Here is an 11,066-nt window from a genome sequence, read left to right on the forward strand (position 1 = left end):
CCTGCGCCGCCGCGAGGAGTGTAATTATCTTCGCGATCCTTTTTGCGCTCGAGGAGCTTCTTGCTCTTGAGCACCGCGCTTTGCGCGGCTTGTCGATCGGATCGGAGCGGACAGGTTTTGCACAAAAACGCTGCGCCTTCGCGCTCGGCGGCCCATGGCCGTCGCCCACGGAAAACGCTCGCGTGAAGCATCCTCCATTTAGGCGAATGAGGGTCAAAAGTGGCGGATGCGGCGATGGTGCTTTCGCCGCACGCCGTGGAATGTGATTCAATTGTTTCGTCGGCTCCAGCGACTCCCAGGATCTCGATTTGCAGAAAGCCTTCGGCAGGAACATAATTGATTCATCCATTTTATTGTCAAGAAGCAATCGGGACTCACCTATGGATCCGTCGGAAGGCTGTAGATACGATTGATGACACACCTCTCGAGATGGACAATTGGGGTAATGGGAGGCCACAGAGTAATGGGAGGCCTGATGGGATAAAATATTTACTTGAGCAGTCTCAGAGATATTCAGCGTAGCGTGAAGAGGAAGCTGTTAACCTACCTATTGTGTTGTGCGACCGTCGAAAGACTGCTGAAGTGAAGATCGAGGATTATCATGATCGAGAGCTTTGCGTGTTGTTTGGTGTTATTTGAAACCATCGTCATCTGCAGCACTAGAAAGTGACATCAGGGAAACAAACAAGAATAAACAAAAATAAATAAATACGAGCATCACGAATTGCCCTTGAGTTTGGTGGACTTCAACTTTGTTGTCCTAATCCGAAATATGTTGGCCAAATTATGTAAAACGAATCGGGTAAGTTCCCAATACGAACCCAAAGCAGGAATAACATTTCATTTAAAATCTATACCGTATATTGTCCAGCTTTAAAAAAATGAAAAAGCTTTTACTGTTGTTTCCATTAAATTTGAACCATTGTTCATTAGGTATTGTGCAAAATAAAAATAATAAAATAATAAATGCCCCTACACAGAAGAGCGAAAAAGATGAATTTTCTTTAAATTGTCTTCTTGATGCTATTTTTGTGAATTGGCTAATAAGCTTCAAAACAAAGCCGTGGTCAGTTTACTGCCTGCGATGAACATCAACAGTGCGTACGGACATGCGCGCGTGATACTAGCGCGAATTGCGCAAGTCGGCACCAAGATTAACGGCGTTACGGGCCGCTTAGATCGTCTATTAATATGACAAAGACATTTTCATTCGACTCGCGGACCAGTGTGGACCTATCGTTACTCCATAATCCCATTGCCATTTCTTACCACAAGCAAACTTCTCGGCCGTTTGAACCCGCCATGGAAGTGTGCAACGAGACGGGATACTTCCAAAAGTACGCCAAGAAGTTTCGCCGAGCGATCGGTGAGAAAGAGTTCGAACGGTTCGCCAATCTGGCCAGCGATCGGGAAAGGTTCACCTTCGTGAACGAACTGAAGTGGCGGGTGGTAAACGATTTGCCCCTCGAGCGGACGCTAAACGAGGGAAAATGTCTGGAAAACGCACTCGCGTGTGAAGCGGAAGGACAGCTGCTTCAAAACGCGGCGGATTGGCCGGGGGCGCTGCGGTGCTACAATCGGTGCTACCTTCTACTGCCGGAGGAGTGCGGTAAGTGAGTGACCGTCAGTGACCATCCTCCTGTTCGATCTGATTGTGATATTGATCTCAGGGCACGAAAAGGCGCTCCTGTTGGACAAACGGTCTCAGGTGCTGTTTCAACTGAACAAGTACGACCAATCGCTGGAGGATCTCGATCGGGCAATCGCGTTCGGCTACCCGCAGGAACTTCGGCACGAGCTGTGGGAACGTAAGGCTCGCCTTTTCCAGCAGAAGCGCGATCTCAAGTCAGCGATAGAGTGTTTCGATCAAACCGTCGATTGGTTGTCGCGCTCAAAGTTAACGCCCGAGGAGCGCACCGGGCGCATCGAAGAACTCAAAAAGATCACCGACGTCGTGTACTATCAGTACAAGAATTTGCAAAAGTACCTGGAACCACCGCGTGGGGCGCGTGTGTTCCATCCCCATCTGGACGGTGGTATCCAGTACGCGAGCAACGAAACGGACGGTCGCTTTGCCATGGCCCAGGCTAACCTGAAGCCAAACCAGTTGATCCTGAAGGAGAGACCACACGCGGCCGTGCTGGTGCGTGAGTACAGTGCCACGCACTGTAGCCACTGTTTCGAGCGGATCGAGGTCCTACATCCTTGTCCGATCTGCGTCGATGTGGTGTTTTGCTGTGGACGCTGTGAGCGGTCAGCCCTCGGGAGCTACCATCGGTTCGAGTGTGGCTTCCTGCGGTCGCTCTGGGGCTCGGGGGCTACCATCGTTAGTCACCTGGCGTTGCGCATCATTGCCCAGAAGCCGTGCACTTACTTCGAGGCCCTTCGTGAGGAGCTGACCAACCTATCGCCCGCCGTTACCGATAAGTATGTCCTTGAGGTAAAGTGAGGTCCATCGTCTCGTACTCGATTCCCATTTCCTATCCGGTAGATTGCCGAGTGATGACTACCGGACAGTGTTCCAACTGGTCACGCACTCCGACAAGCGCAACCCCGAGGACTACCTGGTGTGGACCCTCATGGCTACGATGCTGAACAGTATTCTGCGGCTCGGTAACTACAGCACTACGCAGCCGGACGATGGGTAAGTTCCCTTTGTTCGGATCGGACGGCGCAGTGACAGTTCCTTTCCCCAGCTTCATAGGGTACCTGGTGCTTCACAACTTGCAAGTAGTAAACTACAGTGCCCATGACGTGTCGGAGGTACAGCGGAAGCGACCGAACGAGGCAGGGAAATCGGTCGCCATCGGTGCGGCCCTCTATCCGCTGCTGGCGCTTTTCAATCACTCCTGCGATCCCGGAATAGTACGGTAATTTTCCAGTCCTGGCGGCATGGTATGGAATGAAAATTAACCAAGTTTGCTTCCCGCCGATGAATGGCAGATACTTTACCGGCACTACGGTACACGTCCGAACGATCAAGAACATTGCCGCCGGCACGATAATAGCGGAAAACTATGGCCCCCTGTACACGGCAATGGCGCGAACCGAACGCCGCCAGTCGCTGGCGAGCAATTACAAGTTCGAGTGCCACTGTGATGCCTGTGAGGCTGGCTGGCCAAAGTACGCGGACATGGACGAGTCGGTGATACGGTTCCGGTGCACCGGCCATACCTGCCAGGAGGCGCTACTGTTCGAGTTGGCCTCCGAAACGTACGTCATCCGGTGCCGGGCGTGCGGGGAAATGGTCGACATCCGGGAGCGGATCAAGTTGCTGCAGGTTGGCGAGGGTTTGGGTTCGATCGAAAGTGTGGCCTTGACCAATTGTGGGTCGCTTTACTTACAGGAAGCCAACATGCTGTGCCGGTTCAATGAGGCGAGTCACCTGTACCGTGTTGGGCTGTACGAACACGCGCTCTCGAAGTATGCTGCCATAATGATCATCATGGACCAGATACTGGTTCCGCCGTATCGCGACTATCACCTGTGCCAGCAGGGGATACGCCGGTGTTGTCTGGATTTGGGAGCCTGCTACGTGGAGTGGCCAACTGCGGAAAAATAAAAAAAGAATGAGAGAATGCAAACAACGTTCGTTCATTCTTGATCGATGATTCCGAATGACGATCGATCGGTTAACCGGTTAACCAATTGATTCCAGATCTGCGTGGTGCCGATCAAAATAAACGTTGTCGTGCGTACGAGAACCGAAACTTCCGCCCTAATTTTGGGTAAACAAGCGACGCCCGTCAAAATACATGCTAAAACCACGTGGTTTGCGCATGCGTGCGTTACGCGGACAGTGTCTGTAAACAAAAACAAACCCACGAAAGGCCTCTTCACCGGCTTTGGCCACGGGGCACGGTGCAACATTCTAAAAATAAGCGGAATGTCGAGAAACGGCGGCTTGCAACGTGGTTCTGCTGCGTGCCTGCTTCAGTAAAGGTTGGTCGACGATCTCGATCGAGTTGGACCGATTTTTCGCATCCACGCTTTTGGACGCAGAATGGAGCTCTACTACAAGAATGGCAGTTTCCAAAAGTACTGCCTCTCGGTGCGGCAATCGATCGGGGAGGATCGCTTCGCCGAGTTTGCCAAGCTCCGTAGCAACGAGGACCGGTTCCGGTTCGTGAACGGGTTGAGTTCCATCGTCGACGAGCTTCGGCTGAAGCGCGAGTTCAATGGCAAGTGTATGGAACAGGCGATCGTGTTCAAGACGCTGGGCAACAAGGCGTTCAAGGGTGAAAGCTGGGCCGAGGCGCTGGTGTTCTACAACAAGTGCTATCTGTCTACGCCGCAGCAGAACGGTAAGACATTCGCAGGCGAACATAACCTCGAAGCGCCTCGTTCTCGTCCGATACGGCGCTATATTTGGAAGCCGTGCGTTTGACCCGGTTTCGGGTTCCGCGGTCGGCGTGCGATCGATGACACCTCGGCGAGATTTGAAACTAAGCCCGCTTCGCTTCACTTTGCAGTCCAGGAGAAAGCCATCATCCTGGCGAACCGCAGTGCCGCGCTGTACCACCTGGAACGGTACGATCTCGCGCTGAAGGATATCGAGCGTGCCCTCGACCATCGCTATCCGAAGCAGATGCTGTACAAGCTGACCGAGCGCAAGGCGCGTTGCTATTTGGCCAAGAAGGATCACGAAGCTGCGCTGGAGTGCTTCAAGTACGGCGATAGATCTTACTCTACGCTTCCCAAACTAACGATCGTTTCGCATCGTTTCAGGGCCACGGTGACGGCGCTCGACGAGTCTGATCTTCCTCTCGAGCGGAAGCAAAAGCTCGAACGTGATGCCCAGATCATGATCAACCTTTTGCCACAAAACATCGAGATGGAGAGGAAGCTAAAGAAAAAGGCCGCCTCGAAGAAGGGCGCAAAAGCAACCGACCGAACCGCACCCACCGCCCCGGAGCGGTTCATCGACAAGTGGCTGTGGTTCGATTACAGCGCGGATGAGGGACGATTCGCTAGGACAAGCGCGGACCTGCAACCAAACACGATATTGCTGCTGGAGCGTCCCCACGTGTCCACGCTCCTCGAGGACTACAGTCTGGATCACTGTGCGCACTGCTTCAAGCGCGCCGCGGTTCCGATTGCCTGTGCCCTGTGTTCCGACGTGGTGTTCTGTTCGGACGAGTGCGAAACGAAGGCAAACGGATCGTACCACCGGTACGAGTGTGGTTTTCTGCCGACCCTGTGGGCTTCGGGAGCATCCATCACGTGTCACATGGCGCTCCGCATGATCACACAGCAGCCGGCCGAGTACTTCCTCCGCATCAAGCCGGAACTGGCGGGCCTGACGCCGCACGATGAGATCGATCAGTAAGTGATCAGCCGCTAACCTCTTGCGTGGGGGAAATTTATGTCCTTTTTGTGCGTTGTCCACCACAGATTACCGGTGGAGGATTACCGTAAGGTGTACAATCTGGTCACCCATGAAGCGACTCGATCGGCCGAGGATTTGTTCCAGCGTACACTGATGGCCACACTGCTTGCTTCGTGCCTTACCCTGGGCAGCTATGCGGCGGGCAGTGGAACGCCGGACTTCATTGGAGGTCTGTTGCTGCACAATCTGCAGTTGCTGCAGTTCAATGCGCACGAAATCTCCGAACTGATCCGCGAGAAGGAGGAGGACGACATCGGTAAGTCGACGTTCATCGGCGGTGGCCTCTATCCGACGCTGGCCCTCTTTAATCACTCGTGCGATCCGGGCGTGACACGCTACTATCGCGGCAATCAGGTGTGCGTGCGGACGGTGAAAACGATAGCAGCCGGCTCGATGGTGGCCGAAAACTATGGGCCCCTGTTTACGCAGGTCCCACGTGAGGAGCGCCGGGAAACGTTACGCAACCAGTACCGATTCGAGTGCCTCTGTGAGCCGTGCGTTGCCAGCTGGCCGCTGTTTAAGGACATGGACCCTTCGGTCATCCGATTCCGCTGCGAAGGGGGAAAGATTTGCTCGAACGTGCTACTTATTCCGAGCGAGATCAACGATTTTATGGTCCAGTGCACGGAGTGTGGTGAGCATACGAACATCATGAAGGGGCTGAAATCGCTCCAGGACACGGACAAGCTTTTCCAGACGGCTACGAAGCTGCACACGGCCGGGGAATACGAAGCCGCGCTGCGGAAATACGTCGAAATGATGGTGGTAATGAGTGAGGTGTTGGTTCCGCCGTACCGTGACTACCATCTGTGCCAGCAAGGACTGCGGGCCTGTATGCTGGAGTTCGGTAATCGGCATACCAAGATGGTGGTGAAGAAGTAGAACCAACGTCAAAAGACACCCATTGTAACCCTTTTCGTGGCGTTTCATTTTTGCGTATAGCATTTCGTTCTTTTAATAAACGTGTTGTTGATTAAATTCTTTTCGAAATGTAATAGAGAATGACAATTCCATCAACGGTGAATGTAAAGTTTGGGGCGATCCCCGTGCGTGCGAAGGTAGGAGATCGAGCACATCGAAAGAGACAACAATTCTAGTTCTTCTGTTCTAAACGCATCTGGAGGTCCAAACCCCGATCTCTTGTTAAAGGGTTGATCTTATACGGTTTAGGCGTTCTTTTTATAATAATTATTTTGATTCCACGTCCATATGGTTTCCTAGAATGAACGATGCTGTTGCATCGACCAAGTGCATTACGCTGGCCCACGCAGCGTTATCGCTATTCGCTTACGTTTATCCTTCGCTAACCGTCGTAAAATGCAGTTACCCTAGGAGGGACTTTTCGGATTCTTCCTAACCGACCTTCGTGGTATTTAACATTTATTTATTTAGCTTGTTTACGAGAAACAGTCCCGTTCCCAACAGTCAATTCAAACGTGCCAAAGTTGTTCAGGGCCATCCCTAACCTTCGGCGCTCGGCGAGCTGTCAAACGCGCTGTCAGATTTTGACACGCAATCAGTTTTCAGTTTGAGTCGGCCAGCGCGAGAAAACAATCGCAGTCGAGTCGATTAGTGAGGTGGCTTTTCTTCCGCTCCACTTCGTGAAAACCGCGACGGGCACTTTTGGGTGGTGGTTGAAGTATCCAGGTTTCGATACCGATATCGTTCCGTATCGACTGTGTTGTGAGTACTTCGCCACGTGCCACCTCCTTCCCGGCTCTTCCGTGCACACGATCGAACCAGAATCGGGCAAAGATAAGGACCACCATCCATCAAGTACGTGTGCCTTGGTTCCGCCGAGGGTTGACGAGCGCAAAAACGAATTCCACAACTCGAAACGATGGCTGATGTTGTGGAGGAAGTGATCGCCCAGGTGCAGGAGAATCTGACCCTGGCGGAGACAGCGGGTGCGGCCACGAATGCGACCGCCAAGGTACCGTCGACACCGGAAGGTATGGCCCTGGCATATGGCACCCTGGTGGTGATGGCCATGCTGCCCATCTTCTTCGGCTCGGTACGGTCGGTCAAGCACCACAAGGAGCAGAAGACCGCCTTCCAGAAGACGGGCGAGAAGCCCGACACGATGTCGTCGCACGACGCAATGATGTTCCCGATTATGGCTTCCTGTGCGCTGTTCGGCCTGTACATGTTCTTCAAGATCTTCTCGAAGGAAAACATCAACTTCCTGCTTACCGGATACTTCTTCTTCCTGGGCGTGATGGCCCTCTCGCACCTGCTCAGCCCCGTCATCAGCTCGCTGATTCCGGCCTCGATACCGAAGATCCCGTACCACCTCTCGTTCGTGCAGGGCCCGGCCGAAGGTGGTGACAACCAGGGCAAGAAGAAGCAGTACCTGATTGACTATCGCTTCACAACGCACGACATCGTGTGCTTCATCGTGGCCCTCATCATTAGCGTTTGGTACCTGCTGCAGAAGCACTGGATCGCCAACAATCTGCTCGGCATTGCGTTCGCCGTGAACGGAGTGGAACTGCTGCACCTGAACAATGTGGCCACCGGATGCATTCTGCTGTGCGGGCTGTTTGTGTACGACATCTTCTGGGTGTTTGGCACGAACGTGATGGTGACGGTGGCGAAATCCTTCGAAGCTCCCATCAAACTCGTCTTTCCCCAGGACCTCATCACGAACGGGCTGTCGGCGTCGAACTTTGCCGTGCTCGGTCTGGGCGATATTGTCATCCCTGGCATCTTTATCGCGTTACTGCTCCGCTTCGATAATAGCTTGAAGCGCAAGAGCAACACGTACTTTTACGCCACGTACATCGCGTACTTTGTCGGTCTGTTGGCCACAATCTTCGTGATGCACGTGTTTAAACACGCACAACCCGCCCTGCTGTACCTGGTACCGGCCTGTCTCGGTACGCCGTTGCTGTTGGCTCTGCTCAAGGGTGACATTAAGAAGCTTTTGGCGTAAGTCGAAGATCACATCGAGGTCTCGTTCAAAACCGTCCAACTTATCACCGTTCCGATTGTATTGCAGATACGAAGATCATCCGGAGGAGAAGACGAAAGAATCGAAAAAGGACAAGGAAGGGGACAAATCGGCCCCACAGGCGAAAAAGGAAACGAAAAAGAAGGATTCGAAAAAGGCAAAATAAATCCGATCTCACGTAGCAGCCATACCTTCGCGGCCACCATGAAACTTTACCTACAGCACCGACACACACTGAAGGAGAAGGGTTCCGACTCTGTTTCCAACGGAACCGAACGTTTTGTACCGTTCAAGTATACCCGCAAGAGTAAGGTGGGAGTGCTGAGGTGCGTTTTTGCGCATACATCCGTTAAAGTTGGGTTAAATTGCGTACATTCTGCCAACATTCTGTTCCGCTTGGTTCTGCAACGACGTACTGCCGCTGTGCGATGAAGCTTTTTTATATACACGAAAACAATCTGAAATGAAGGAACAAACATACAAACCACCTGCACAAACATCAAGATTCTTTCCGCTAGTCGGAAGCGGGTCTGATCATTACGTTGAACCGAACTCTTTGGATGGCAACATTGTTTGTTGGCGACAAACTTACAATCTTAAGCGACTTTAGGTAGCATAAGCTATAAGCTTCTCGTCGGAACTGATTTGGCTGACTTTATTTACAGAAGTTTTTTCCTAAGAATTAACGCTGGACACGAGACGAGAGACCACATGGGGACGATGTGCAAAGAGGGAAAGAAATTGGGCAAACGTTAGGATAAGCTCATAGGCAATTTTTGACGAAAACGAAACAATTATCGTAGTTGAAACAATCATCTGTCCACTTCGCAGTAGGAGCAAACTGTGAGGTCTAGATGGGCGATTGGCAAGAATTTATGAATGAAACTCTCTGATGAATGCCTAACAAAATACATGAATGATCGTACGTTGTGAACGAAAAGCGAAAAGCTGTTTCTTTCGTCTGGAGTAACGATTAACCGTCATGGGCGTAGTGTTTACAAATGAATGATTTTATTCCGAGCCCGGTGCGGCAAAAAGAAAAAGAACCTTCCCCACCAACTAACTTAAGCGGCAGACGGTTGCTTCAGGGTTTCCGGTGTAATGTCGGCCAGATACTTGATTCCTTCCTTGTCTATTACGGCGACCTTAAAGTTCGGCAGATTCAGTATGAGGCGTCGGTGAATTTCGGCCACTCCTTTGCGGAACACTTCGTACGCCTCCTCCTTGGTGATCCGATCGTGATGGTAGCGATCGAAAATGCTCGCCACGAACATGCCGCCGTATCCGTGGGCAGCGTACTTGACCGGCATCGAGTTGGCCAGGTAGTCGATGTAGTGGAGCTGCGGTCCGTCCACTTCGTCGCAACCGCCGAGCAAGATGTTGACGTGGTACGGCGTGCGGGAGCGCAGATAGTCGGCCAGATTGCGGCGCGTAAAGTGGGCCGCCGCTTTCGGGCCCAGCTCGTACCCGTTGCGCATTTTGTAGAGCAGAATGTTTTTGCTGATGTACTCGGTGAACTGCACCCGGTCGCCCGGTTCGCCCATCGTGGCCATCAGCACCGTGTCCGAGACTTCGGAGATCTTGTTTTCATCTACAAAAGACACACAGTAAATTCAGAGCCCGTGTTTCAGGTTAAGAGAGCGAGACGATGACCAGCGCAACATTGGAAGGGTTGTTTGGTGTCGCTGCACCGAAAACTCACCGTCCTTCAGGACCATGATGGAGTGTGCATGGGTGCAATCGGCGGCCAGCATCACAAAGTCTGGGCCACGGATTCCTAGCAGTGTTTCCATTTTAAAGTTTCTTGAAGCGAGCCTTCGAAACCAGAATTCTAAAACAATTCACTTCACAACCGATCGACTCGAGACCGGAGAATGACAAACAAGAAATACACCGTTCCATTGTTTGACGTTTTGCGGCGCGGCGCTCCCTTTGGGAACGAATAGTCAAGGATGACGGTACTTTGTGAAGATGTGTTTCGAGAAAATACTTATTGCTTGCGTGGTTCTTCAAGCATAGACCATTTTGGTTATATTAATCACACATTTATGACTACTTTTCATTGTTTTTGCGGTTCACAATGACTTATAAGAATGACTTTTAAATTTTCAGAAAAGCAACACGCAGAATGTCTTGTATTCACCTTGGTCAACACAATGGAAAGTGTCACCGGCAAAAGGAAGCCGCCAAAAATTGAAAACATTGTTCCCCCAACGTTCCGAAAGTGTTTAATTTTGTGTTAAAACTGAGTGCATTTTAGGCTTAAAAAGCGATGCCTCCCGTTAAATATGATGTTAGAATAGTAAAGAATAGTGACGCCACCGATCCGTCGTCTCCGCTGGAGACAGAACGTTGGCGCAGGATAAGCGCCAGAATCAAACGACCCAATCCACTGTTCGAAGCATGGCTAGAAGAAATGATTGCCAAGGCGGAGGAAAAAAACTCGATGGGAAAGATCGCCCTACAGAAAGCACTCGTCTCGTTGCGCCGTTACCCATTACCACTGGCGTCGGGCCGAGACTGCATAGTGTTGGTCGACTTCGGTAAGACGATCTGTGAGAATCTGGATCGACGGTTGAAAAGCTATCTGGCGTGTGGCGGGCGGGTAGAAACAGATCACCATGCAGCGATCGAGGCAATCCTTAACGATGAGAAGGAAGAACACTACACGAAGCTTACGAGCGATTCCTCGAGCCCGGATATCACCGAACCCGAGTGTAGGGA

General features: G+C 51.7%; 5 protein-coding genes across 5 annotated transcripts in view; 4 read left to right on the forward strand and 1 right to left on the reverse strand.

Moving 5' to 3' along the window:
* The first annotated feature begins 1,263 nt into the window (after positions 1–1,263).
* Positions 1,264–3,562, forward strand: LOC131210469 (SET and MYND domain-containing protein 4-like). Its single transcript, XM_058203727.1, has 6 exons — positions 1,264–1,609; positions 1,671–2,427; positions 2,492–2,644; positions 2,697–2,870; positions 2,944–3,280; positions 3,347–3,562. Exons 1-6 carry the CDS (start codon positions 1,303–1,305, stop codon positions 3,560–3,562), a joined length of 1,944 nt encoding a protein of 647 aa, XP_058059710.1. The 5' UTR covers positions 1,264–1,302.
* A 441-nt stretch (positions 3,563–4,003) lies between these two features.
* Positions 4,004–6,271, forward strand: LOC131210720 (SET and MYND domain-containing protein 4-like). The gene is made up of 4 exons (XM_058204003.1): positions 4,004–4,304; positions 4,473–4,668; positions 4,729–5,325; positions 5,395–6,271. Exons 1-4 carry the CDS (start codon positions 4,004–4,006, stop codon positions 6,269–6,271), a joined length of 1,971 nt encoding a protein of 656 aa, XP_058059986.1.
* A 673-nt stretch (positions 6,272–6,944) lies between these two features.
* On the forward strand, positions 6,945–9,274 carry LOC131212074 (minor histocompatibility antigen H13). The gene is made up of 2 exons (XM_058205803.1): positions 6,945–8,320; positions 8,391–9,274. Exons 1-2 carry the CDS (start codon positions 7,230–7,232, stop codon positions 8,506–8,508), a joined length of 1,209 nt encoding a protein of 402 aa, XP_058061786.1. The 5' UTR covers positions 6,945–7,229; the 3' UTR covers positions 8,509–9,274.
* A 57-nt stretch (positions 9,275–9,331) lies between these two features.
* Positions 9,332–10,212, reverse strand: LOC131212075 (proteasome subunit beta type-2). The gene is made up of 2 exons (XM_058205804.1): positions 10,045–10,212; positions 9,332–9,933 (listed from the first exon to the last, which is right to left on the reverse strand). Exons 1-2 carry the CDS (start codon positions 10,133–10,135, stop codon positions 9,407–9,409), a joined length of 618 nt encoding a protein of 205 aa, XP_058061787.1. The 5' UTR covers positions 10,136–10,212; the 3' UTR covers positions 9,332–9,406.
* Positions 10,213–10,614: 402 nt separating this feature from the next.
* LOC131208153 (crossover junction endonuclease MUS81) overlaps positions 10,615–11,066 on the forward strand; it is a 751-nt gene continuing 299 nt past the window's right edge. The window contains exon 1 of the mRNA XM_058200802.1: positions 10,615–11,059. Coding sequence (XP_058056785.1) covers positions 10,615–11,059 — 445 coding nt within the window. The remainder of the gene's footprint in view (positions 11,060–11,066) is intronic.

Source organism: Anopheles bellator, chromosome 2, assembly GCF_943735745.2.
Source record: "Anopheles bellator chromosome 2, idAnoBellAS_SP24_06.2, whole genome shotgun sequence".
NCBI lineage: Eukaryota > Metazoa > Arthropoda > Insecta > Diptera > Culicidae > Anopheles > Anopheles bellator.